The 27,531-nt window shown below is 40.0% G+C and overlaps 1 protein-coding gene across 1 annotated transcript in view; it reads left to right on the forward strand.

Annotated features, from left to right (window-relative positions):
• Positions 1-3,872: 3,872 nt before the first annotated feature.
• Positions 3,873-27,531, forward strand: part of EXOC4 (exocyst complex component 4) — an 822,005-nt gene continuing 798,346 nt past the window's right edge. The window contains exons 1-2 of the mRNA XM_065883517.1: positions 3,873-3,958; positions 24,099-24,288. Of these exons, the coding sequence (XP_065739589.1) occupies positions 3,873-3,958; positions 24,099-24,288 (276 nt within the window). The remainder of the gene's footprint in view (positions 3,959-24,098; positions 24,289-27,531) is intronic.

Here is a 27,531-nt window from a genome sequence, read left to right on the forward strand (position 1 = left end):
ATTCTCCATCCCCACCTCACACCAAACCCTGGGAATCACTCATCTACGTTCTGTCTGTATGAATTCACCTAGTCCAGATATTTCGTGTACACAGAATCATATGCTGCGTGGCCCTTTGTGTCTGGCTTCTTTCATTTAGTATAATGTTTTCAAGTTTCATTAATGCTGTAACATGCATCAGTATTTCATTCCCGTTTATAGATGAATAATATTCCATTGGATGGATATGTCACATTTTGTTTATACCTTAGTCATATACCACATATTACACCACATTCATCTATTGATGGACATTTGAGTTGTTTCTGCCTTTTTGCTATTATGAACAATGTTGCTATGAGTGTTTTTGTACGAGTATTTTTTTGAGCACCTGTTTTCAATTCTTTTTGATATATACCTATGAATGGAATTGCTGGGTCATATGGTAATTTTATGTTTAACTTTTTGAGGAACCACCAAAGTGTTTTCCACAGCTGATGTATCATTTTACATTCCTACCAGCAAAGTTTGAAGGTTTTTCTAATCAACATTTTCCCCCCCATTTTTAAAAATTAAAGCCAAACTAGTAGGTGTAAAGTGGTATCTCACTGCGATTTTGATTTGCATTTCCCTGTTGTTAAGCATCTTTTCATGTGTTTGTTGGCCATTTGTATTGATATATCTTCTTTGGAGAAATGTCTGTTCACATCCGTTGCCTAGTTTTTAATTGGAGCTTTTGTCTTTTGCTTTTGAGTTGTAAGAATTCTTTCCATATGTTGGATAAAGACCCTTATCACATATATGATTTGCACATATTTTCTCACATTCTATGGGTTGTCTTTTTAAAATTTCTTCATAGTGTTCTTTGATGCACAAAAGTTTTAAATTTTGATGAATTCCAGCTTATCTATTTTTCCTTTTGTTGCTGATGCTTTTGGTATCATACATAAGAATCCACTGCCAAATCTAAGGTCATAAGGATTTACCCCCTATGTTTTCTTCTAAGAGTTTTATCTCTTACATTTAGGTCTTTGATGCATTTTGAGTTAAAATTTATGTGTGGTTCAAGGTCTGAACGGGTGGTATCCTCCCCGCTCCCAAAATTCATATGTTGACTCCTAACCCTCAACGGTGATGATATTAGAAGGTGGGGGCTTTTGGAGGTGATTAGGGATTAGTGTTCTCATAAACGACACCTCACAGAGATCCCTAGCCTCTTCTACCATGTGAGGGCCCAACGAGTAGGTGCTGTCTAAGAACTAGGAAGAGGGCATTCCCTGTGAAACAACCATGATGACACCTTGATCTCGGACTTCCTAAGATTCAGAACTGTGAGAAATAAATTTCTGTTGTTTATAAGCTACTCAATCTGTGGATGGACTAAGACAGTGTCCAACTTCATTCTTTTGCAAGTGGATATCCAGCTTTTCTAGCATCATTTGTTGGAGAGACTATTCTTCTCCCATTGAATAATATTGGCACCCTTGTAGAAAGTCAGTTGATTATAGATGTATGGGTTTATTTCTGGACTTACAATTGTATTCCATTTATCTATGTGCTTATCTTTTTGCAAGTACCACACTTTTGATTACTGTAGCTTTTTGGTAAGTTCTGAAGTCAAGAAGTCTGTGTCCTCCAAACTTGCTATTTTTTTCAGGATTGTTTTGGCTATGTGGGATTCCTTGCAATACCATATAAATTTTAGGATCAGTTTTTCTAATTCTGCAAAAAGACCGTTGAAATTTTCATAAGGATTGCATTGCATCTGTAGATAGCCTTAGGGAGTATTGACATCTTAATGATATTAAGTCTTCCAGTCCATGAACACAGGATGACTTTCCATTTATTTAGGCCTTCTTTAATTTCTTTCAGCAAAGTTTTGTAGTTTTCAGTGTATAAGTCTTTCACGTCCTTGGTTAAACTTATTCCTAAATATTTTATCCTTTTTGATGCTATTGTAAATGGAATTGTTTTGTTAATTTCCTGTTTGGATGGTTTATTGCTAGTGTCTAAAAGCACTATTGATATTTTTGCCTTGCTATTGTGTCCTGCAACCTTGCTGAATTCATTTATTAGCTCTAATAGTTTTAAAAAATTTCTTTAGGATTTCCATATGTACAACCATGTTGTCTACAAATAGAGATGGTTTTACTTCTTCCTTTCTAATTTGAATGCCTTTCATTCTTTTTTTTTTTTTTTGCCTAATTGTTCTGGCTAGAATTTCCAGATCTTTGTTGAGTACAAGTGGCAAAATGGACATCATTGTCTTGTACCTGATCATAGCTGGAAAGCTTTCAGTTTTTCACCATTGAGTATTAGCTGTGGGTTTTTAATAAACATCCTTTATCACATTGAATAAATTCCCTTCTATTTCTAGTTTTCCAAGTGTTTCATCATGAAAAGGTTGTTAGATTCTGTCAAAAGCTTTTTCTGTATCAACTGAGGTGATCATGTGTTTTTTCCCCTACTGCCTGCATCCTTAGCCACTAGGTCCAATTACCTTTCTCTCTCTCTCTCTCTCTCTCTCTCTCTCTCTCTCTCTCTATATATATATATATATATATATATATATATATAAGTTCTTTAATTTTATAGCCTGCTTTTTGCACTTACACCATGAACATCTTCTCTTCATTAAAACTCACTGAAACTGTGATTTCCAATGGCTATATGTTATAATATATCTATCCTCTTGTGGACATTCCATAATTTATTTAATACTTCTGTTTTAAAATTTTCAGTATTTTTTCTGTATCCCTGTTTCTTTAGGATCAAAGTCCCTAGAACTGGAATTATTGGGCCAAAGGCAAGGAACACTAAAAGAAAAAAAAAATATATTTCCAACTTATTTAAAAAAAAATCACTGTGAACCTCTACCAGCTTATATCTGCTTAATCAAAGCAGTGGACATTCTCTGTGCTTGCTATTTCGTAACTCCAGGACCTCTGAGTTTGCTTTCTATCCGTCTCTGAAGTTCTTTAATCTCTACCTCTACTAAGGAGATCACTCACTGCCTTCCCTCCTTTTCAATATTTATTTTTCTTCTTGTTCCTCGATTTATGCACTTTCTATTCTTACTCTGATCGTTTTTTTTAGTTCATCTGCTGAATTAGTGACTAAGCCAGTAGAGTTGAATGCAGGACATATGAAAACTTAACAGTAAAAATATTAATAAAGCACAACTGTGCATCATTACCAACTATATTTTATTTAGCTTGGGAAGAAAAGGAATCTGCAATCTGGTCAGTGTTGCTTTTCGGTTTTTCTGTCTTTTCTTTATCAATATCCATTTGTGTGTTCCTGCTTGCATGTTTTTTAGGATTACCTGGAAATGTCAAAATAATCGAACTCACGCATTAAACGAATGTATAAACATTTAGTTTTAGAGAATACTAAAGAAAAGCATTTCTGTGTCTATTCATTTTCGCATTTTATTGGATTTTTCTTAACTACCTGTGTTTAAAGTAAAAACTTTGTATACAGACTTCAAGCACCGACCCTACTTAAATACACACCCCACATACGCACTTTGGCAATGTCAGATAAATTTGATTTAAAAAGTAATAAAATTCTAAAAACAAGGAAACTGGGAAAAAACCCACGATCAGAATAAATATAAATGAAGACATTAGGAGATTTCACCAAGTCGCAACTAGATGTTTTTCTGCGCGCCCAGGAAACGCGGAAGAAAACTACAGTACCCAGAATGCTTAGAGCGCGCGCGTCGGCCCTCGAAACTTGCTGCTTCAGTCCCGCCTCCTTCCTTTACCGATTGGATTATCCAGTTCCGTGACTCTGGATTTCTCTTCTCCCATTGGTGCACTCTCCAGAGGTCAATTACGGAGTTTACCCTCCGTTCCTTCTGGCTCAGCCGCTCTCCACCTTGTATCAAGATGGCGGCAGAAGGAGCTGGTGGGAAATACAGAAGCACAGTCAGCAAAAGCAAAGACCCCTCGGGGCTGCTCATCTCTGTGATCAGGTGAGGGAGGCAGGGTCAGGGGACGGGGGCAGCGGTTCGACCTCCGCTTTGGAAGGGAGAAGGGTTAGCTGGGTTCTACCCTGCTGACCCCTCCCTTCCCTCCTTGCCTCCCCTCAGCCCCTCCCAAGGGCCCCCACAGTTCTGCCTTTTTCTCTGGGGTTGGGCTAGAGGGAGGAGCCCTGCCTCGCAGTCTTTTCCTAATTTAGGGCCAGAGCTTCGCGTTAGGGTCCCAGGGCCCTAAAAGCACACTGTTTGGGACTTGGTAGAGAAAGCCAGGTGTGTTCACTTATTCATACATTTACTGATTGATTGCTTTCAGCACCGCTCATTGTGGAAGGCATCTTGTTCCCTGGGCTTCTGGGTGTCAGGCCCTGAAGTCCGGAGACTCCTGTCACGAGTTGCAGACTGTGTTCTCACACGTTGGACACCTCCAACCACCTGTGAATGGCCACAGCCTCAAATACAAGAGCCTGTAGTGAGCTGGTAGAAGGGCTGTGGGTTTGAAAGCACACATCCGTGTTTGATTTTTGTTCTGCCTTCCTATCCCGATCTAGTCTTTAAAAAACAAAACAAAACAAATTTCACGTTATCCTCTATGCATATCATTTTCCCAGACTATATATGGTGGGAGTAGGAGTGGTCGACCTTTTAGAGGCTCTTTTTTCTTTAAGTGAAATAAATTATAAGGGTGGAGAACCGTTTCAAACCCATTTCAATAAAATGAAAATAAAAAGAACGGAGGATGCGTATCTCTTGTTAGTAAATTGTTCAGACTCTGAAGTTGCTGCTTTGTCTGTCTGTTCAATTTGTATTCTTTGTGTTACCCGTCTTGCAACATTGTATTCATGATTACCTCCTCTTATCCTTAACCTCTACTTCAAATTCTCTCTCAAAGACTGTAGCTTTCCTGGTTGCTTTGGCAACAAGCCTCAAAAAGGAAAACCATTTTAGGCTCATGTTTATAAAATCTGAGCATCCCTGAAGATGTATCTGGTACGTGCCAGTTCTCTTCCGTGTTTCCTTGGACCTGTCATTTTGTCACAAAATAAATTACTTGTTAGTGATAGAGTCCACTGTCCTTTGAAAAGTTTGAATAGTTTAGCTTTATCTTTTTCTATCAACGAGCAGTTGTTTTTCCTTTTTGCCTAGTGAATGTTAAAAATTCTCCTTCAATTCCGTTCTGGTACGTAACAGGTGTCATTTCTATACTAAATTATGTATTAGCATAACACTATATTTTCATATTCATTCTATTAGCAATAAACAGCATTTATTGTTACAAGCATCTTTTAAATGGAAAAAAGACAATAGGTGGATAAGGGTTTGACCTGAGGACAGGGTAGGAGTATATATGGGGAATAACCAAATCTCATCACTATTTGCAGCCATGGTACCAAATAGTTAAATGATTAATTTGTTAGAGGGATAGTCCACTTTAAAGCATTTAAAAGTCAAAATGATTTAAAGAAGTATAGTGTAATTGTAATGGAAGTGTTACATTTGGTGGATGGGTTATTTAAGTGCCTTGAGACTCATAAATGAAATTCTTAACCATTTATAAAATACTGAATAAAAATATTTCAGGAGGGTCAGCTGTTTCAAAGGGTGGACTATGGGGTTTTGCAGAAGAGGTTCTGTTGTGATGCCATGCTTTGATGAGGGGACGCATGGTGTTTGGGACTGCGTCTTTTGGAGGCTGCTGCTAACCACAGCTTTTGGTTTTAAGTTTTGCCCCGGCCCTTTAAAATGGAACTAATTGGGTGGACAGAGTCCTAATTACCTGCTGATGTACTATTTGGACACACAAGGTACCCACACAGCATTTTCCTACTTTTCTGTTGATTCACCCCCCGCCCCAACCTTTTGTTTGGTGTGAAGTTGGGGCAGGCAGCCCTTCTAAATAGGAAACAAGCAAGATGGCATTTTGGAGATGTTATTTTATTTTTGTGAGGTCTTGTCAGGTTTTTAATTGGGAAATGTGTCTACCACTTACTGTTAGGTGATTTACTTCCCAGTTACATGTGACTCTCTTCTCTTTATAAGTTGGCCTTTAATAGCTGGTTTAATTTGGAAGACAAACTTGGGCTGTGACTTGAGGAGACCTCATTGAAACCTCGGAGCAGAGCTTTTGTCGACAGACTCTGCTCACAGATGTCAAGGAGGTTTGAAGGCAGTTAAAGGCTCACATTGTCATCAACTTTTATGTCGTCACAGAAGTTGGAGTTTCAAAAACTTGGTAAATCCTTTATGGTAGACACCTGTTAAATCCCCTTCCTCCTCAGAGTATTTTGGTCAACCCTGTATTTAATTCAAAGTAAACTTTGATGAAGGAGTCCACGTTTTGATCAGAACTTTGAACAAACAGCTTTGAGGTCCATGCCACAGACTGTGGCAGGAAGGGAGTGTGGTCACTGTTCAGAGCAGAGTCCTCGGAGTCCTCCGAGTCGTTAGGGAATTAGTGTTGATGGAGAGGAGCACTAACTCCTCTCCATCTGAGCCTGTCTCATAATGGTTTTTAGGATTTCCAGCTTTGTACCCTGGGGAGTCTTGACTCTAGTGATGCAGTACTGTTTGAAAATTACTGTTGGTATATCTGGAAACTAAACACTTTCTGGAAGCCCTGGGGCATCTGGAAGCATATATGGATGTAAGGGGCAAAAGAATTCCCATTTTTCTGGCTAAACGCACAGAATTGATACCTTGGGAACCCATGTCTAAGTTTCTAACCTCGTGTAATTTTTAGCATTGAAATTTCTTAAAGGCTTTGAGGTATATAGTTTTAATTTGGGGTGATAACGATCAGGTTTTTTCCAAGCCATTTCTTATAGATAAATGTTGTCAGAATCTTCAGTGGGAGGTTCAGTATAGGTAGTAGAGCCTTACTGTATTATCCATGTAAAGTGACCTTGGACTCATTACTTAAAAACCCCTGTGTCTTAGTTTGTCATTTGTAGAATGGGATAATCATACAATGTGCTCTGGGTTTTTGAAAAATTAAATAAGAGTATGTAAAAGTGCTTCACAGTTTGGCACAGAGAAGGCACCCAAATGTTCATTTCCTCCTTTCCAGGAGCCCCAGCTTCTCTGGTTAGAAAGTTGATTTGAGTAAGTTTGCCAGATAGCAACCAGGATATAATTTTCCTTCAGAAATATCCTTGCTATGTTGAGTAGAATGTTTGATGCCAGTTGACAGAATGTTCTCTTTGTAACTAAGAAACCTTGTATAGCTGACTTAAGATGGTAATTCTTTGATAATTTGAGACTCAGCTAAAGAAGCTAGATTTAAATATATCTATGCTTATGTGTGTATATGAAACATGTAAAATATGAACAGACATAAAATGTAAAACATTTATTAAAGATAAAAAGACTATAAACAAGCAAACCGAAGGGACAATGGTCTCTTTGCCTAGATAACCCTCGTTGCCATTAAAAAATTATATATGTGATTTTCTAAAATTATATGCATAATTTAAAAAAATTAGTTACATATTTAGAAAATTCAGATATTTCAAGAGGTACAAGATAAAAAGTAGACATCCCCCCCGTTCGTCTCCCTCCTGAAACATACCCCTTTTAAGTGTCCTGAGGGAAATATATAAGACTGTATTTGAGTATGTGTGAATGTATAATCTTTAAACAAAATAGTATATATTCTTTAATGTATTAATATCTAATATTGTTTATGAGTTTATATGCATTTAAGGAATATTCATAAAAATTATATATTCTATGTGCTTTAAACAAATGGGATCATACTATGTGCACTTTTGAACCTTTGTTCATTTGTTTTTATCTTGGAGATCTTTTCTAGCAGCACACGTTGATCTTATTCATTGTTTTTAGTGTCTAGGTAGTATTCTGTCACATGGATACACCATAGTCTATTTAATTGGTGGCCCGTACCCCCCCACTTTTTAACACATACTTTTGGTTTTATTTTTTGTTCTGTTAAAAATATGTTGCAATGAGCATTCTTGTACATTGGGCAGTATATCCCAATTTAGAGTATATGTGCATTTTGAGTATATGTGCTGATTTGAGCATTTTGAGTATATATGCTGATCCCAATTTAGAGTATATGTGCATTTTGTGTTTTGACAGAGCCAAAATGTCCTCCAGAAAGACGGTAATTGACATCCCCACAAGTGGTGTATTAGAGTACCTGTTTTCCCGTGCTCTTGCCAGAAACCGAGTATTTTTGATGATTGTCTCTGTTAACTCTCCTCTACTGCATGATTAAGAGGCAAGTGTTTGCCCCACTGTCGTTTAGACAGTGCTGTTGCATGTATGTGGATATATGTGATTTGAAAATATTTTTTCCTGGTCTGTGGCTTTTCTTCTTATTCTCTAGGCAGAGAATTCGTCTTGTCCAGAGCAGAAGTTTTTAATCTTAGTAAAATCCAGCTTATCGCTTGTTTCTTTCACGGATGGTGTGTAGCTAAAAAGTCATTGCTGTACCCAAGGTCATCTCAATTTTCTCCTATGCTAACTTCTAGGTGTTTGATATTTAGGTCTCATACTCATTTTGAATTAATTTTTGTGAAGGCTGTAGGATCTCTGTCTAGATTGATTTCTATTTTGGTGACTGTCCAGTTGTTCTCACACCATTTGTTGAAAAGATTATCTTTTCTCCATTGTTGGATATATGTGAGATCTTCACCAACATTCTATGCTTTTTGTTCTCTTTCTATGCACACTTGTCATTGTAACTTTTCCCATTTTCCTTTATAAAAATCGTATCACATAGACTTGTTAAAAAAAAGTCATCAAAGAGAAACATTGTCCAAAAATCCTGTTTCCCAAAATACTGTTTTTGTTTTTAAGGTTTTTGTGTGGATCCTGTCCCGGTACCTACAGGGCTTAACGGTTGTAATTATAACAAAGTTAACACTTTTTTTAGCATAACAAAAGAATATAAATATCTTTGTATGAATATTTTTAAAGTGGTAGAAAATTACAGAGAAGGAAATATAAGTTACTCATATTCACCCAGAATTAACCATCGTTAATATAACTTTGCTTTCAGCTTTTAAAAATCATTGCATTATTATAAAAATAGTACATACTCATTATAAAGTATTCAAACAATGGAAATGCAGAAGAATGTGAAGATGAAAGTAAAAAATATTTTTGCAAACTTTATCCTCCATAAGTTACCATCATTGATATTATGTGAGCCTAATTTTAGATCTCTCTGTGTGTGTGTCTCTCTCTCTGTATGAGATGTTGGATGGATAGATAGAAATATTTTAAAAGATAAATATGGGATCCTACTCTGTGTGCTAAACTTAACACGATAACTTAATGTCTCCGTTTTTAAGGTATACATACATATAGTAAAGTGCACATATATTAAGTATATGGCTTAATGAATTTTTGCCTGTGTAACCATTACTCGTGTCAAGATAGAGAACACTTCCAGCATCCCTGTCAATTTTTTTCCAGTTCAGTTTTTTTGTAAGGATATCCTGTGGTTCCAACACCATTTGTTTAAAAGACTTCTTTTTTCACTGAATTTCTTTGGCACCTCTGTCAAAAATCAGGTGGCCAGTGTGGAGCTATCAATATTTCTTGACTCTCTAGTGTGTTCAATTCATCTGTTTATCTTAATGACAATTCTACACAGTCTTTATTACTGCTTTTATAAGTCTTGGAGACAGTGTAAGTCTTCCAACTGTGTTCTACTTTTTCAAAGTTTTTTTGGCCATTCTAGGTCCTTTGCATTTCCATATCAACTTTAGAATTAGCTAATCAATTTCTAGAATAAAACCCGCTGGGATGTTGGTTGGGATTGCATTGAATGTCCTGATTAATATGGGATAATTGACGTCTTAACAGTATGAGTTTTCCGATCCATGAACAGGGTATCTCTCTCCACTTAACTCCTCTCAGCAATTTTTCTGTAGATTTCAATGTGTAAGTCCACATATTGTTTGTCAGATTTACCTTTAAGTAGTTTAAGACACTTCAAGTTGTCCCACAGCTCACTGAACGCTGATGTTCTCCCCCTGCCCCCTTTTATTTTTTTGATTTATTTTTCTTGGTGGGTTTTTATTTTTTGGTATAGTTTCTGTTGCTGTGTGTTAAGGTTTACTAATTTTTTCTGCAGTTCCTAATCTGCTGTTAATTCCATGTAATGTAATTTTTATTAGATTGTGGTTTTGCTCTCTAAGAAGTTTGATTTGGGTATTTAAAAAATATCTTCAGTCTTTCCTATAGCTTCTTGAACATATGGAATACAGGTGTTATAACTGTTTAAATGTTCTTTGCTAATTTTATCATCTGTTGTCATTTTGGGGTTAGTTTTGGTTGATTAATTCCCCCTCCCCCGCCCCCCGCCCCCGTGTGCCTTGCCACTTGTTGGATGCTAGACTTTGTGAATTTTACCTTGTTGGGTACTGATATTGGATATCTTTGTTTTCCTATAAATATTCTTGAGCATTGTTCTGGGATGTGGTTGTTACTTGGAAACAGTGTGGCCCTTTAAGGTCCTGTTTTAAATTTTGCTAATTGGGAGCAGAGAAACATTAGTTTAGGGCCATTTTGTCTCAGTACTATGGCAAAATCCTTCTGAGTACTCCACCCAGTGCTCTGTGAGTGATGAGATTTTTCACTCTGGCTGTGTGTGATTTCAGATAATTGGTCTCGCAGTGCTTTCAGGTGGTTCTTTTTGTGGCCTTGAGTCGTTTTCTACCACGCATGCTCAGGGGAAGACTCCAGGGAGCTCCTCCGCAGATCGCCAGGGTGCTTTGGGTAGCTCTCTCCTCTCCGGGACTCTGCTCTGCAAATTCGAACAGCTTTCATGTCCAAGGTTTTGAAACCCGTTCTGTTTGTTGTTTCAGATGGGAGGGTAAATCTATTTCCTGTTATTTAATCCATTCCAGCAGTAGAAGTCTATCAGTGCTTCATATTTTAAAAAATATCTCAGGATATTAATCGTCATGGGTCAAATTTTGGGTTGCCTATGCTCAGAGAGGAAGAATAAGGTAACCAGATGTGCTACATGAAGTTGTGGCGCGAAGGTGAGCTAGGTATCTCAGCGCTTATGGTCTTTCTGATTTTGCAGTATTTTACAGAGTATTTAATGAAACAGTTCATTTCGTATGGTACTTTTTCAGGAACTTTTCCTCCAGAACTCTTAGAAATGCCTAGGAACTAGTTTGCATCTGTTTATGTACTTATTTTAAAAAATGTAGTTCTTTTTATTTAATGCCTGTGATGGTATTGTTTATTGAGGTCTAGTGTGGCTGGTAAATGGGTTTTCTTTGGGTGACATAGTACTTAGACTCTTTCTGTTGGTTTTGTTTTTGTTTGCGTTGGGACGCTTGCAACCTGTGCTGGCCTTTTGCAGTTTGCAGTGGTGAGCTCTGCTTCCCTATTGTCTTTTTTTGTTTGTTTGTTTGTTTTTTGCGGTACGCGGGCCTCTCACTGACGTGGCCTCTCTCGTTGCGGAGCACAGGCTCCGGACGCGCAGGACCAGCGGCCACGGCTCACGGGCCCAGCCGCTACGCGGCATGTGGGATCCTCCCGGACCGGGGCACAAACCCGTGTCCCCTGCATCGGCAGGCTGACTCTCAACCACTGCGCCACCAGGGAAGCCACCTATTGTCTTTATTTATTTATGGCTGCGTTGGGTCTTCGTTGCTGCGCACGGGCCTCTCATTGCGGTGGCTTCTGTTGTTGCGGAGCACGGGCTCTAGGTGCGCGGGCTTCAGTAGCTGTGGCTCCAAGGCTCTAGGGCACAGGCTCAGTAGTTGTGGTGCACGGGCTTAGTTGCTCTGCGGCATGTGGGATCTTCCCGGACCAGGGCTCAAACCCGTGTCTCCTGCATTGGCAGGCGGATTCTTAACCACTGCGCAACTAGGGAAGCCCTACCCTATCGTCTTATACTCTGCTGCTCCATACGTTTTTGTTAACTGCTTTCAAGCTATGAAATGAGTTACGACCTTGGTCTTCATGGTAGCCAGTCATTTGTGGTTTTCACCTTGGAAAAACACTGAGACTCTCCCATTTAAGGGAGAATTCTCGTGTTATCATTTGACATTGTAAGAAAAATAAGTATCTCAAGATCCTTAGAAACTTTTCTGACTTTCATTTATTCTTTTAAAAGTTTTTATAAAGCCTTTGCAAAAAATACCGTGGCACATAATTCAGGTGTTTTTCTGTTGGAAACTTGGTGCCTTTTTGTACTGAATATTATGGGAGACATTATTTTGTACTCAAAATGTCAGTTGAGAGCTTGTTAGAAATGCAGACTCTTAGGCGCCACCTGAACCACCTAACCTGAATCTGCTGTTTAACAAGAGTCTCAGGTGAGTCTAATAAATGTTAGTTTGAGTAGCCCTTAGGACATAATTTGGGAAAATACAAGAAACCAAGTAGCATTGTTAGCTTGTTTTTAGCTGAGATAATGGTATGGCCATTTTTCTTTTTAAAAAGTACTCTTCTTGGGCTTCCCTGGTGGCGCAGTGGTTGAGTCCGCCTGCCGATGCAGCGGGCACGGGTTCGTGCCCTGGTCTGGGAAGATTCTGCATGCCGCCGAGTGGCTGGGCCCGTTAGCCATGGCTGCTGAGCCTGCACGTCCGGAGCCTGTGCTCTGCAACGGGAGAGGCCACAACTGTGAGAGGCCCGTGTACCGCATTAAAAAAAAAAAAAAAAAGTACTCTTCTTAACAGATAAATACTGAAATACATACCAGTAAAAATTATATCACTTCTGGGATTTGCTGCAAAATAAGAAGAAGATTGGAGTCAGTGAGAGTATAGATGAAACAAGATGGGAATGTGTTGATAATTGTTGAAGCTGGGTTTATTCAATGAGTCTCTTAATTTTTGTGTTTGAAAATTTCCATAAAAATTTCACATGTGTATGTATGTTTATAATATATGTATATGCTGGGGAGAGGGAAGGTGGTGGGAATGACAAGGTTCTGTAGGTTAATAACTTGCAGAAATGCTGCATAATATATTCCTCTTCTATCCACCCCACTCCTACCCAGACAACCTCCCGCCCAGAGGTACCTTGTACATTAACATATTAAAGTCTCCTGAAAATGACTGTTGTTAGGAAACCTTCAATTGGTGTAACCCAGAATTTCCAAAATAGCCTATTACTACATAATGTCTATTAATATCTTATAAGACACTGTTTCTGAGGAACTCACTAGAAACTCCTCATTAGGAAATAGCATACACGTTTAAAATGATCGAATGCTGTAATGCGTTGTAGTAACAAACATTCCCCAGGAGGTGAAAAATGAGATGACTGAAAATGGTGCTTTAAGGACATGGGGCTTAAAATGGGAGTGAAAGAGAGGTAGAGTTTGGTTCGGTAAGGGTGGGGGAGATTTTAAGTTGACTTTGTCAACCCTAGACTGTTGTATGCTTTTGGTAGAGGTGATTTTACTTAATTTTGGTAATGGCCTTCTCTGTTGGCTACAAGATTGATACTTATGGTCGCCACAAGTGTTTTATATAACCGAGTTAATTGAAATATAGAAAAACTGCATGTGTCAGGTGTAGTAATTGGCCCTAAGCACTGTCTGAAGGAAGATGCCAGTGAAATTTTCAATTGACTTTAAAGCAGAAATTGTCTACTGTCACTTGATATTAAGTGAATCTCTTTGTAGTGAATTAGGGAATGTTATTTTTATGCATCAGAAAACTTTTTCAGAGGGACTTGTCATTATGAATCACTATCAATTGGGATGGGATTCGCTATCAATTGGGATGGGATTATCTTGTATTTTGTGGGATCTAATAAGACAATTCAGAAACAAGCAATTGCAATGTCTAATTGAATATAATAAAATCTGATTTAAAAGTGTAATGTAGATTTGGTTATGCTTTGAGTGAAGCCATATCTTATGTGATTGTATAGTGATACACATCTATTTAATGTGTAATTTTTTTTTTACAAAACTCAGAATTATGAGTTTTTATAGTTCATTGGAAGCCTTTGTAGGCTATTCTTATACAAAGGGGTCTGCTTCATTTAATAGGCTTTGAAGACCACTTCTCAACTTGTTTGGTTAGGGTGCATAGTCATAGTAAACTCTTTTCCTCCTTTTCAGTTTGTACTTTCACACTACTCGGAACTGTATTTAGTGTCCCTCCTGACATAATAGGTATATTGTTACTGTCAGGCATTTCTTAGGATGGCTGTTACATATTTTCGAAGAAAAGAAAATCTGACTCACACTGAAATAACGGCTAAGTGGATCTAATTGTGTAACCTAATATCTTCTAGTTGAAAGCAGCTTGGAAAAGAAAATAGAATTCACGTTTTCAAGAATCATGTCAGCTCTAGACTCTTTATTTCTTGTGTTGGGATCAATAACAAAAAGGAATACTGTGTTCTAGAAAGATCAGTAAGTTAATTGTTCATTTTCGTCCTTCTTGGAGTGAGGTTCAGAAACTAGTTAACCCTTGAATATTTGTTGAGAGTTTAAAAATACTCAGTTTGGACCTTATGATAATATGTTAGAATATGTTGTAAAGATGACTCCTGCTTTTTCCATTATGCAATTTAAAAAATTCATAAGAATTGTCCTAAAAAGAGAGAAGGTGGTACTGATTGAGGGATTCAGGTGCTTGATGAGTAAAAAGTGCAGGGGCTCAGTGACATGTAGTTTATCTGCTAAGGGGCCCACTTTGAGTACTTCCCAGAATGGGGATCACCGAGGAGGTTTGATTCTTACTGTAGATTTTGATCTATAGAGCTGTAGCTTCCTGGTAAGTGATTTCTGGATATGTGGAGCCTTGTAATTAGTTTCTGTAAGTTGCCTGAAGTGATTTCCATTAATTGTTTAATCTTTATCATTCCTGGAGGAGAGGTCACTGGATGCTAACAAGGAATGCCCTTAGAAGACAATTAAGTGTATTAACTGTTTTCAGAAAGCCTGACTTAAGGCTGATTATTCTGCAGGTGTCGCCAAAATTCAGGTGTATTATGTTAAATATTTCTTATAGCAGGTTAATTAGTTGTCTGAGACTCTGTTAGGCAGGTAACTCTTCTTGGGGAAGAATCTGTTGCTGTGGTTAAGGGGGGGATTACTGATAACATCTGCCTTGAGATTTTACCCAACCAGAATAACACCTCCTGTGTTTTATAGGGTGGTGTATTAGTCTGTTCTGGCTGCCATAACAAAATACCATAGACTGGGTGACTTAAACAACAAATTTTCTCACAGTTTTGGAGGCTAGAAGTCTAAGATCACGGTCTTGTACCATCAGGGTTGGTGTCTGGTGAGGCCTCTCTTCTTGGCTGGTAGATGGCCACCTTCTCGTGTTTCCTCAGATGGCCCTTCCTCTGAGTGTGTGGGGAGGGAGAGGGCTCTTGTGTCTCTTCCTCTTTTTAGAAGGACACCAATTCCATCGCATTAACGCCCTGCCTGTATGACCTCACTTAATCTTTTTTTTTTTTTTTTTTGCGGTACACGAGCCTCTCACTGTTGTGGCCTCTCCTGTTGCAGAGCACAGGCTCCGGACGCGCAGGCTCAGCGGCCATGGCTCACGGGCCCAGCCGCTCTGCGGCATGTGGGATCTTCCCAGGCCAGGGCACGAACTGGTGTCCCCTGCATCGGCAGGCGGACTCTCAACCACTGCGCCACCAGGGAAGCCCCTCACTTAATCTTTATTACCTCTCTTCTAGGTCCTGCCTCCAAATACAGTCACGTTGGGGATTAGGGATTCAACATATGAATTTTGTGGTGGTAGGTGGTGTGTGTGTCACAATTCAGTCCATAACATATGGTACCCTGGGCACTCTTATTTGTTAAAATACCCTAAAATGCTTCCAGAGTGACAGTCTGGTAGTCTTGAGGCTCAGGCAAGAGCCCTGGTCAGGCTAATTTTTCACAACTGGTTGTCAGTCTTACTACATGCTTTTCTGTCTTACAGTGTTTAACAGTCCTCTATTGGCCCTCCAATATTGAATACTTGTACTGTGGACTCTCTTCAGAGAATTTGGTCAGCTTGAACTGTCAAAAGGCTTGCTCAGAGGAGGAAGTTAATGAAACATGATTTGTTCCATTTAGTCCTTTAAATTCTCTAAATTCTATTCTTAGATTGAAATCATTGGAAAGCTTAATACTTTGCACTATATTCAGAGTCTTTGAAAATCTCTTAGGTCCGATTTGTGTTTTAATGTTACGTTCTTGAAGGGACTTATAAGAAATGGCCATGTAAAACTTATTACTTTGTTTTTAGAAGGTTGTTGAGGACATTGGTCACTATATTGTGTAATGTCTTTTATTTTTATTTTAAAATTTTTTATTTATTTTGGGCTGTGTTGGGTCTTCGATGCTGCACGCAGGCTTTCTCCAGTTGCTGCACGTGGGGGCTACTCTTCGTTGTGGTGTGTGGGCTTCTCACTGCGGTGGCTTCTTGTTGTGGAGTGCAGGCTCTAGGCACACAGGCCTCAGTAGTTGTGGCTCTCAGGCTCTAGAGCGTAGGCTCAGTAGTTGTGGTGCACGGGCTTAGTTGCTCCGTGGCATGTGGGATCTTCCCGGACCAGGGCTCGAACCTGTGTCCCCTGCATTGGCAGGTGGATTCTTAACTGCTGTGCCACCAGAGAAGTCCATGTCTTCCTGTTTTAAGTGAAAGTTTTTTTTTTTGTTTTTAGAATTTAGTACTAGTTTAAAGTTTGCTTGCTTAGAGCAACTGGAATCTGTCTTTTTGAGAATGGGAATTATATATAATTGGCTAGGGTTCTCTTTTTGCATCGGCTACTAGGAACCCCAAAGTTAAATTGGGGGCTCATTTCATACATGCTACGTTTGTCCATATGACCTGTGTACCTGTGTTTTGCATTTATATGGCATGGTTGTCCTGCTTATCTTCAACTAGTTCCTCTTTCTCATTTGTATTGTTCACATTCTTGTATATACAAACCATCTCAGATCTTTTTTGGAAAGAACTGAGATAGAATTGAAATGAAACTTGAAAGTAAATATTGTTACTCATTATTCACCATTAACTGTTGGTTGAAAGCTGTCATTCTTTTCTTTGGTGCTAACTCCCAGGTGACTTCAGAGAACACTTTTAGAGTAGAAGCCCGCAAAGCTGTCCTGATGTGGCTCCCGGCTTCCTCTCTGACCTCATCTCCTATCATTGTCATCCTTCCTCCCTTCTCTAAAGCCACATTGACTTCTTGACCATTCCTTGTTCCTTGAACAGGCCAAACATGTCCTACTTCAGGGCCTGTGTGTCTTCTGTTGTCTCTGGGATCAGTTTACCCAGGTAGTGCCAGCCGCACCCCCCCCGCCGGCTTTCTAAAAAGCTCTGTTCAAATGGCATCTTGATCTGAGAAACCATTCCTGGCCTTCTTGTGTAAAAGAGTCTCCCTTCCCCCTACCCTGCCTTCATTTTTCCATAGCTGCTCCCTCACTCTCCCGGCCTCCACATGTTGTATGCCTGCTTCCCCCACTAGACCAGGGTGTGAGCTTCATGCGGGAGGGATTGGTTTATGTTCACAGCTGTGTCTCTAGCCACTTACAGCTATGCCTGCTAAGTTGTAGATGTGTCATAACTATTTGTTCAATGACTAAATGGACTAAATAGGGTCAATGTAGCTATTGATTGTCCTCTCCTATAGATTTTTGAACTGACATTTATTTGTGTGAGATAGTCTAGTTGCAGTTGTTCCTTAAGGCAGGTGACTACCTTCCATGACCTCTTCAGGTCCTGCATCTTGCTGCTGCTCATTATTTAGCTTTATCTAAAGCTCTTAATGTACCAGGCACCATAAGAATATAGAGAAAAGGTCTGATCTCAGTTCATAAATATCCTCAGGAATTTTCCACTGCGGGAGGCTTTAGGGGATTTGGGCTAACAGTGTTGTGGTTCACAAATGATTGATTTTGTTCCTCATAACGTGTCAGCCCACGCATTGAGGGCACCTTATATTTTACAGAGCACGTTCACACACTTCTCCAATCCTCACGATAACCTGGTGAGGCAGGTTCTCTTACCTTGTCTGTTTGACAAGGAAAGAAACAGGCCCAGACATGTTAAGTGACTTGCCCAAGGTCAAAGAGCTTGAAAGTTGCGGACGCCTCATGTTTGACATTATTTGGTCAGAAGCAAGACACTTCTGCTGTATTCCTAATGGTAGCATTCTAGATTTGTTTTTTTCATCGTATTCTGCCTTTGACTGGAGGTTATTATTTCTCTTGAGTGATAGGTTACCTTTGGGTGACTAACCCTGTTTTCATAGGTGTGCTTTTTCTTTTATTTGATCTTGCTTTTGTCTTTTTTAAAGAGTAATATCGACCTGTGTGTACTTTCTCCTGTCTGGACTCCATTACTCTATTAAGTCCAAAGTGAAAGCAAAATTGTTCCATAGAAGGAGCCAGTTAACAGTGACTAGTTATTTTCCTTTCAAAACACTTGACCGTCTACACTGAAATACAGAAGCTGGTATCAAAAAGGAAACTGACAAATTTCATTTTAGACCTGCAGGTATTTCCCCTGGGTTTTTATGCTTGTTTATAGGGCTTTCTTGGAGCTGGTGGTTGTAAATTCACTAGAACCATTTAACGTATGTGTTCCTACCAGGTGTTCTTAACAATAGCTTAGCATGGGTACGTGGTCATTTTAGTCCACTGGGTAAATAAATTCCTTCCTGGGATTAATTAGTCATGGTTAGTGATGTAATTCATCATGCAAATGCCAGAGCTGTCTTAGTGAAAAATTCTTAGTGATCCAGAGACGTCTGTGTCCAGCTTAACTGGAATCTACGCATTTATGTTCATCCATGAACTTGGCAGTAGTTTGTAAAGCATAATGATTTTGAGATAGGAATGGAAAAAGCTCTAAAGAATGATTCAGTAACTTGAAGGCATCTTGGGATGGCAACTTCAAATAGTTTCTCCTCTGCTCCATGTCTTCTTTTAGCTCATGCTTTTTAAACCTTCTTGTCCAGATTCAAGACTGTTACTACTGAAAAAGCTGCCAAGTGCTCTGTTGACATTTCTAGCTGTTCACTCCTCTCTTGACATGTGGGCTGTAGCTTGATTAGGCTGCAGTCCTGCAGCTCAGGAGCTGAAGGCAGGAAAGGAGGTTTCACAGCATGTATAGTGGAAAGGGCATGGGTTTTGGCGTCAAGTATACTTAGCTTTAATTTCATTTTTGATGTTAGCTATGTGCAACTTTCTCTCTCTGTTCCTTTGATTCTTGATCTGTAAAAAGGTGGTGATACTATCTCACCAGACCATTTTGAGAGTCACCTTAAATTATGTGTACAAAATAACTAATGCATTGTTTGGTGTATAATAGACACTCAGTAATTTATATCCTGTGCCTCACTTTTGACCTTCTTTTCCCAAAATGTGGGACACAGGAATGCATGTAAATTTGTGCGTTTAGCTTTAAAATCTCCCAAGTAGAGGGTGAGTGAGAGCTAGATTGTCTGTACTTACAGTCAAAGGATCTTGGATCATTTTTGGACTCAACATTTACCAGAAAAATGCTGTGTAGTTTTAGGTTACATGATTAGAAATAGAGTGCCTATATTATGGGATATAAAACCTCTTTCTGTTTGGATGGTCACACCGTGTTAGAAGTATGTTGTGTCAGTTCTGAGTACCACATCTTGAGGCAGGATAGGGAACCTTTTAAGAACCAGACTCTCCAGGTTTGAGGCCTGGCTCTGCTACTTAAAAGTTCTGTGCTTCAAACGCACAACTCAGCCTTCATTTGTAAGAAGAGGGGGGACAATGGTACCTACTCCACAGGTGTTGTCTGGAATAAATTATTATATATAAACCACTTAGATTAATGTAGTAAGTCCTATGTGAGTGTTACCCATTTTCAAGGGAACTTCAGAAGAAAGTAACAAGGCTGGTGGGCTGCCATGTTGTGGAAGAACCAGATGAAGAAATTGGAGGTGCCGAAGGTGAGACAAAAACTATTGAGTCCTTTACCATTTAAAGAGAGACTTTATGAAAGAGGAAATAGACTTATTTTATGTTGCTGAAAAAGGTGGAACTAGGAGAAATTCCAAAGAGGCTGATTTTGCTTTATGTTGATGAAAGACCTTGTAACAAGTAGAGCAGTTCAAAATTGCAGTGAATGGCTTTGTGGGCCAGTGAGGTTTCCCTTGCACAGAGGCTTAGAAGGCCGAGGAGAAGTTCCTGACCTGGCTGGCGGGGTGAGCTAGACGACAAACGTTCTCTTCTACCCTGCTCTCAGTTCAGGTCAAGTGACTTGCTTAAAGTAGGATAATCCTACACTGAATTTTGTTGCGTTTTGGTAGCATTTGTGGGAACTTGCTCCCTAGAGTTAGTCTGCTTTTATGGTCTATCATTCATTCATTGTGCAAATATTTATTGTGGGGCGCATTGTATTTCTGGTCTCACTTTGCAGAAAAGAAAACAGGTTGGAAATGAATCTTTGTTGATGGTCTACTATTGCTTGACACCATGCAGTCCCCGGAGGAACCCAATGAATTAGGTTTCATTTTTGTTGGGAGACGATTCTCCTTGGGAAGGTTGTGTTTCTGAAGTTCTTGTGAGCAAAGTACGGGTGCCCTTTGTTTTAGACTGTCAAGGATGTTTGTTTGACATGTTTGGAAAATAGAGATAACCTTTCCAGAGCAAAGGGCAGGCATGTTTACTGCCTTTAAGTAGGCATGTTTAAGCTCAGGGTTCCTCTCCAGCAACTCAGCATGTGTAGGCATCCATTTGGGCCCATCCTTCCAATGCCCATGGGACTTGGGGGCAGGGGGCCTGCTACAAATATGCTGATGCTCGTGTTACTTGCTGTGCTATGACTAGTAAAGTCCTGAGCTTCTGACCCATCCGGGAGTTTTGTGATTTCCCCCAGCATCTGTGAAACTGCGGCAGGCTAACTTGTTAGCTGCTTCTCAGTAGGATAAAATCTCAGACTTTGCATTTCTTGACAGTATGGAGGAGTGAAGTGGGAGGTCAAATCTCATGCCTCTCCTATAAAAAGGGAGAGGGAGGGGACTTTCCTGGTGGTGCAGTGGTTAAGAATCCGCCTGCCAATACAGGGGACACGGGTTCGAGCCCTGATCTGGGAAGATCCCACATGCTACGGAGCAACTAAGCCCGTGCGCCACAACTACTGAGCCTGAGCTCTAGAGCCCTCGAGCCACAACTACTGAGCCCAAGTGCCACAACTACTGAGCCCGCGCCCGAGTGCCTAGAGCCCATGCTCTGCAGCAAGAGAAGCCACGGCAATGAGAAGCTGCACGCTGCAACGAAGAGTAGCCCCTTCTCGCCACAACTAGAGAAAGCCGCGTGCAGCAACGAGAACCCAACACAGCCAAAAATAAATAATAAATAAATTTATAAAAAAAAAAAAGGGAGAGGGAGGATAACCACAGGACCCGCTCCAGTGGGCTGTTCTGAGGATTAAACATACTTTCTATAAAATGTGCAGCCTCTAGATATTAGTGGCTATTTTTACGGCCTTCCTTTTCTCTAATTAAAAAAAAAAACTTTAATGGTTTTGTCCTCTCAGAGTTCTCCTATGTAAGTATATTTGACTAAAGGCAAAATGTTATTCAGCCCAGTTTACATCAAGAGGATGAATTTCAAATGTGGGGCAAACATGGCACAGGCTATTTCCTTACATAAATATTTTCTCTGAAAGTGAAAATAGGAGCTGAAACCCCCTATAGGCCCATCTTTCTCATCTTCATTTTAGTAACCCTTTCTGTTTTCTAAGTAATTTCTAATGCCATGGTAATGTGTTACAGTGACCACTGATGCCCGAGAAGGTGTCCTCTCTCTCAGCCTGACATCTTCCTTGATGGTAATTCTACTAGTTAATGTAAAGAATGTGAAATGCTTGGCATGTTTCCTTCCACAAACGGTGGTGGGGAGGAAATCATGCAAAGCGTCATAAAGATGGCAGACTGATCCAGTGTAGCTTTGAAAAGTCTGTGGCCATTTGCTGTGAAAGGGGGGAAATAATAGTTCAATATCTGGGAACTCTTCCCTTTGGGACACTTGATAAATTGAAGGCATTTTCGGACTGTGCTTTACTTTAGATTAACAGCCTGGAAGGTTTCAGATTTAAAGAGCAAAGTTATATATCACAGAAACAACAGGATGATATACTTAGCCACCGTGTAGCCAAATACTGCAAGTAGTATATTGGTAGCTCTCTCTTTGAAACCAAATTCCCCCTAAGTTCTCTACTCTGACTTACTTTATTAGTCAAATGCTTGTGTGGTATTTTCTACCTGAAAGTAAGCTTGGAGGTAGTCTGGTGTAGGCTTACCAGTTGACAGAGGAGGACACAGGATCTGGCATGGTAAAGGCCTTCCTTCAAGTCTTGGGGTTTCCAGTGTGTTGCCTGGAGCATATCCTGTAGCCCTCACAGACTTCGCCTTTTCCTTCCTTCCATTTCTATCCCTCCTGCTCCCCATTTCATGCTGGGCCCCATCTCTTGACATCCCTAACACACTTGCAAACTTCTTTTTTGAGGTTAGATTGAAGTCAGAGACTGGCCTGCTGAATCGCTCTCTAAATTGGAAGATAAATTTTATGTATTATGTGACTCATGAATTAAGATCTTTCACTCTAAATGACATTTTGGAGAAGACTGTTGTACAGTGTTTTGCTTGCAAAAATCTGGAAGGGGATATGTGACTGATTCGCTGACAGACCATCTCTGAAAGCAGTTCTAATGATGGACTTATAGTTGATTGCATCCATCATTGAGAGCCTAAACTACCCCCTCCCTAAATTAAAAAAGATAAATGAAATAAAGCATGCTGAATGTATAGCTGACAAATCTGAGGGAGTTTAATGAAACTAAATTACCGCAGCCAACAGATAAGAGAAAAAGGTTTCTTTGTTACTGATTATAACACTAAATTAAAAAAAAAATTATCCAAGAAGGATAAAAGAGGAAACAAGATCTGTGGCTCGTGTATCAAACTAAGTTATTGAAAGATTTTTAATAAGTGTATCTATCTCATTCCCTGCTTATTGTTGATTCGTATCAATCTTGTTAGTGCTGTTGGAAGAATAGTAAATGCAGGAACTGCCTTGTAGTATAGCTGATATTGCTGTCTGTTGTAGTGGGTTTTAGAATGACTGTGACCTTATTTCCAGGCCGCTGGGGGGCTCTGTACTAAATTCATGTCATTTGAATGAACTATTTGGAAGGCGGTTCCTCAGTGTAGAAGCAATTTTATAGTAAGTATGTTTTGGGCTATATATAAAAGAAGACCAAGCGAAAGTGACTTAAACAATGGATATTTATTATCTCCCCTAACAGGGAGTCCCTCGGTAAGGCAGCTGTGGGTTGGCTGCTTTAGTGGCCCAATGATGTAATGGCAGTAGCTTGGCATTTCTCTTGGCTTCCCCTTCCAGGATTATAGTATGGCTAATGTATGATTATCTTAGTTTTGTATAACAGTACCCGGTGTTGGGAAAAGGGACCTGCTTCCTGTTAACCTTCTTGCAAGAAAACTACTCCTAGGGGCTTCCCTGGTGGCACAGTGGTTAAGAATCGCCTGCCAATGCAGGGAACACAGGTTCGAGCCCTGCTCCGGGAATATCCCACATGCCGTGGAGCACCTGGGCCTGTGTGCCACAACTACTGAGCCTGCGCTCTAGATAGAGCCCGCGAGCCACAACTACTGAGCCTGCATGCCTAGAGCCCATACTGTGCAACGAAGAGTAGCCCCCGCTTGCTGCAACTAGAGAAAGCTTGTTTGCTGCAACAAAGACCCAAAGTAGCCAAAAATAAATAAATAAAATAAATAAATAAAATATCATTTTATAAAAAGAAAAAGAAAACTACTCCTAGAAGTCCTTCGGTCTCATTGGCCAGACTTGTCACTGGTAAGGGGAATGCAAGTACTTGAATTCACTCCAACAAATCAAGACCTACCCAGGTTCTTGCAGAGCTCATGCTGCCTGTTACCTGATTATGCCAAGGGGAAAAGTGAAGAGAAAGACTCCTTGGATTGGCAACCAATAAATCCATTTAGATAGGCTGCTGGATTTTACTGTGCAGGCGGTTTCATATTTTCTCTTAGTAACTTGTTTCATTTCCTAGTTAGTGAGGTGAATGTGCTCTCATTGACTGACTCACCCTTCGTCTACTTTTGGGTTTTAAGTTTGCCTCAGCTTGATATCTTCTGTCTGTACCAGGACCCTGTCTACCAGTGACGATGTTGAAGACAGAGAAAGTGAGAAGGGGCGTCTTGAAGAAGCCTATGAGAAGTGTGATCGTGACCTGGATGAGCTGATTGTGCAGCACTACACAGAATTGACGACAGCCATTCGCACGTACCAGAGCATCACAGAGCGCATCACCAGCTCCCGAAACAAAATAAAGCAGGTAAGCCTCCATCCTTCTAATATCTCGTGATTGTTGCATCTACCGTTAGTCCAGGTGTTCTAGCTTGGAGGTGCCCTGGTAGTGGGAACAGCCTTAACGAGTGATTCATACTGATGCTTTGCAGGAGTTTTGCAGGTTTCTGGAAAGCCAGGATGCAGAGGATCACAGAGGGCATCTGGACTTGCTTCTTTTCTCCCTTAAGTCTGATCCTTGGCTTCTGCCATTACTTTTCTTTTCTTAAAAATAAATTTATTTATTTATTTATTTAGGCTGCGTCGGGTCTTCCTTGCTGTGTGCAGGCTTTCTCTAGTTGCAGTCAGTGGGGCCTACTCTTTGTGGTGGTGCGCGGGCTTCTCATTGCGGTGGCTTTTCTTGTTGCGGAGCACGGACTAGGTGTGTGGGCTCAGTAATTGTGGCCCACGGGCTCAGTAGTTGTGGCTCGTGGGGTCTAGAGTGCCGGTTCAGTAGTTTTGGCACAGAGGCTTAGTTGCTCTGTGGCATGTGGGATCTTCCCGGACCAGGGATAGAACCCACGTCCCCTGTGTTGGCAGGTGGATTCTTAACCGCTGCTCTACCAGGGAAGTCCCTCTGCCATTACTTTTCATTGCAGTGTGAAATGGCACAGAGGAGATGGCCTCAACTTGAGGAAGCCTAAAAGGGGAGCTGTTTTAAGACTCTAGGGCCTTGTATTGTTAGAGGCTCTCGTTATAATGTATTAAATGTATTTATTGTGCTCATGTCACACATTGTATTGCTGTAGCAGTTGAAAATAAAAAAAATTTTTGGTTTTGAGTATGTCACCCCATTTGAAGTTGGTTGTGATTTCTCTGCAGTCATTGTACATTCTTGGTGGTTTTTGAGAAGAAAATCTAACTCACAAATTATTTAAATGTAAATACTTATGAATACTGAAGTTCTTGAATATTCTTTAGTAGTGACAAGCATGCATTAATTTTTATTTTGTAATTGTCTTTCATATTTTGGGGCTGTTTTTCTTTCATTCTTTTTCTTTCTCCCTTCTCTCTTCCTCTCCTTCTTCCCTCTTCTTGGTTCCTTTCTTCTTTTTTTTTTTTATTGGGGTATAGTTGTTTTACAATGTTGTTTTAGTTTCTACTGTACAGCGAAGTGGAGTTCCTTGTGCTATACAGCAGGTTCTTATTAGTTACCTATTTTATACATATGGGTGTATATATGTCAATCCCAATCTCCCAATTCATCCCACCACTACCCACCCACCCCGCTTTCCCACCTTGGTGTCCATACATTTGTTCTCTACATCTGTGTCTCTATTTCTGGTTTGCAAGGCAGAAATTGGTTCCTTTCTTCTTTCCTTTCTTCCCTCCCTCCCTCCCCACTTCCTTCTGTGGTTGGTCTTTGAAAAACTTCTGGTTCCTGGGTGCCACATCTTTAGTTCTTAAAGGATAAGGTGGGTTCATAAGGGGTATTTTTTATATTTGGCCCAGGGATGAACTGATCAAATAAAGGTTATATACTGTCACATCATAGTTATGTGGTTCTTGGCTATGTATTTTGAGGGTCACTCCTTTAATACCTTGTATTACTGCTCTCTGATAAATAACAATTGGTCCCACTTACTGAGCACTGATTCCTTGCCAGGCAGATTATGTCTGTTCCCCACTCAGCAAATTTAGGATTTGAACTCTGGTCTCCCTGCTCTGAGGTCCTTGATGCTGGCTTTCAGACATCTTTTAAGCAGTAGCCCCCCATTTCTTGGTACATGAGATATTTTGCAGAACCCCAACATACCAGTTGCCTCTTGTTTGCTGTCGGGCTGAGAGATGCAGAGCCTCATGCTGGCCCCCTCCTTAGTGCTCAGCAGCTGACCTTCAAGCACCTCTGTGGCCAGAGGGCTGCATAGACCATTTGAAGTGCGCTGCCCTGTGCCATTTGATTGGTTTGGGAACTCTCTGGATGTCCCTGCCCAGTGGTGGCTGTGCCTGTGGTCTCCTCACATGTTTTCTTCCCTGCCTTCTAGACCTTATGATTCGGTAGGAGGTACCTAAATGATTCTCCTAAGAATGCTGTTATATGTGAGTTTCAGCCTTGAAGAGTACAGTTCCACAATCAGTAGGTTCTTAACCTTTTTTCAAGCAATGTGGTGACCGCTTTACATTTTAAAATTAACTGGGCATTTTCAAAAGGAATTCTATAATTCTTAGCCTTTACAAGTGGTGAGTTCCTCCTGTGGATTTATCGGTGAAACTAGGTAAAGCTATAGATCAGTAGCTCTAGATTTAAAGTGAACTGTAGTCCATTTTGACCCAATATACTAAGGTCAAGAGGGGTCAGAAAGTGAATCTGTAAAGCTGCTGACCTTCTGGCTTTGCCTCGGGTAATCACAGTAAGCGTGAAGGACCTCTTGGTGTTTTCTAATGAGTGTGCTTGACTGGAAGGACTTTGTCCTAATCTCAAGGGAGGCACTGCTGTGGTCTCTGCCTTGACTCCCTATCACTCTGAGTCAATAGTATCTTTGCCCAAACGAAGAGTGTTTGCTGGTACTGAAAAGGAGAGTCTCATCTTGATGATTTCACATTTGTTTTAGTAGCCAGTCTTTTCACTGTCCTCCTCATTTTCAAGTATGCTGGAGTTCTGAGCAAAAGGAAATAACAGAAAAAATTTTTTTTATTATATCAGACAGTTGTCAAGAAAGTAAATGTCACATAAATCAGTATTATGAACTAGCCTCAATATTGGCAAGAGAAAAATAAAGGGCTAAATGTCTTTTCAAGAAAGCCTTTGATAGTTGATACATGGGAGAAGACAATTTTGGGGAAAAATGAAAGGGAATTTGTTTTTATTGTATAATTTGACAGTTTTGTACTGTGAAAGTCTGTTTCTTATCACCAAGGAAACACTGATGTTTCCTCACTAATCTTTGCCTGTCAGTTTTGGTTTTTAATTGCACTTTAGATTGTATACAGCATAAAGGTATGTATATTTTTAAAGTAAAAATGGGGATGATTCAGTAATCATTGGTTTACATTATTTCAGAGCCAAGCAAGATGTTGAGAATGTGTGAATCTGAGTTGACATTTTCTTTCTGCTCTCTGCCAAAAGAATGGAACGAGGATTCACTCAATAAATATTTGTTGAGTGCCAGCTATGTGCTGGTGGTGGTTTCGATACTGAAATATGTTTTAGATTTCCATGTAGTGGAAAATACCAGTCCCTGTCCTCATGGGGCTTACATGCTAGTGGGAAGACACAGGAAAACAAATAGAT

Source organism: Phocoena phocoena, chromosome 9 (genome assembly GCF_963924675.1).
Source record: "Phocoena phocoena chromosome 9, mPhoPho1.1, whole genome shotgun sequence".
NCBI classification, from domain to species: domain Eukaryota; kingdom Metazoa; phylum Chordata; class Mammalia; order Artiodactyla; family Phocoenidae; genus Phocoena; species Phocoena phocoena.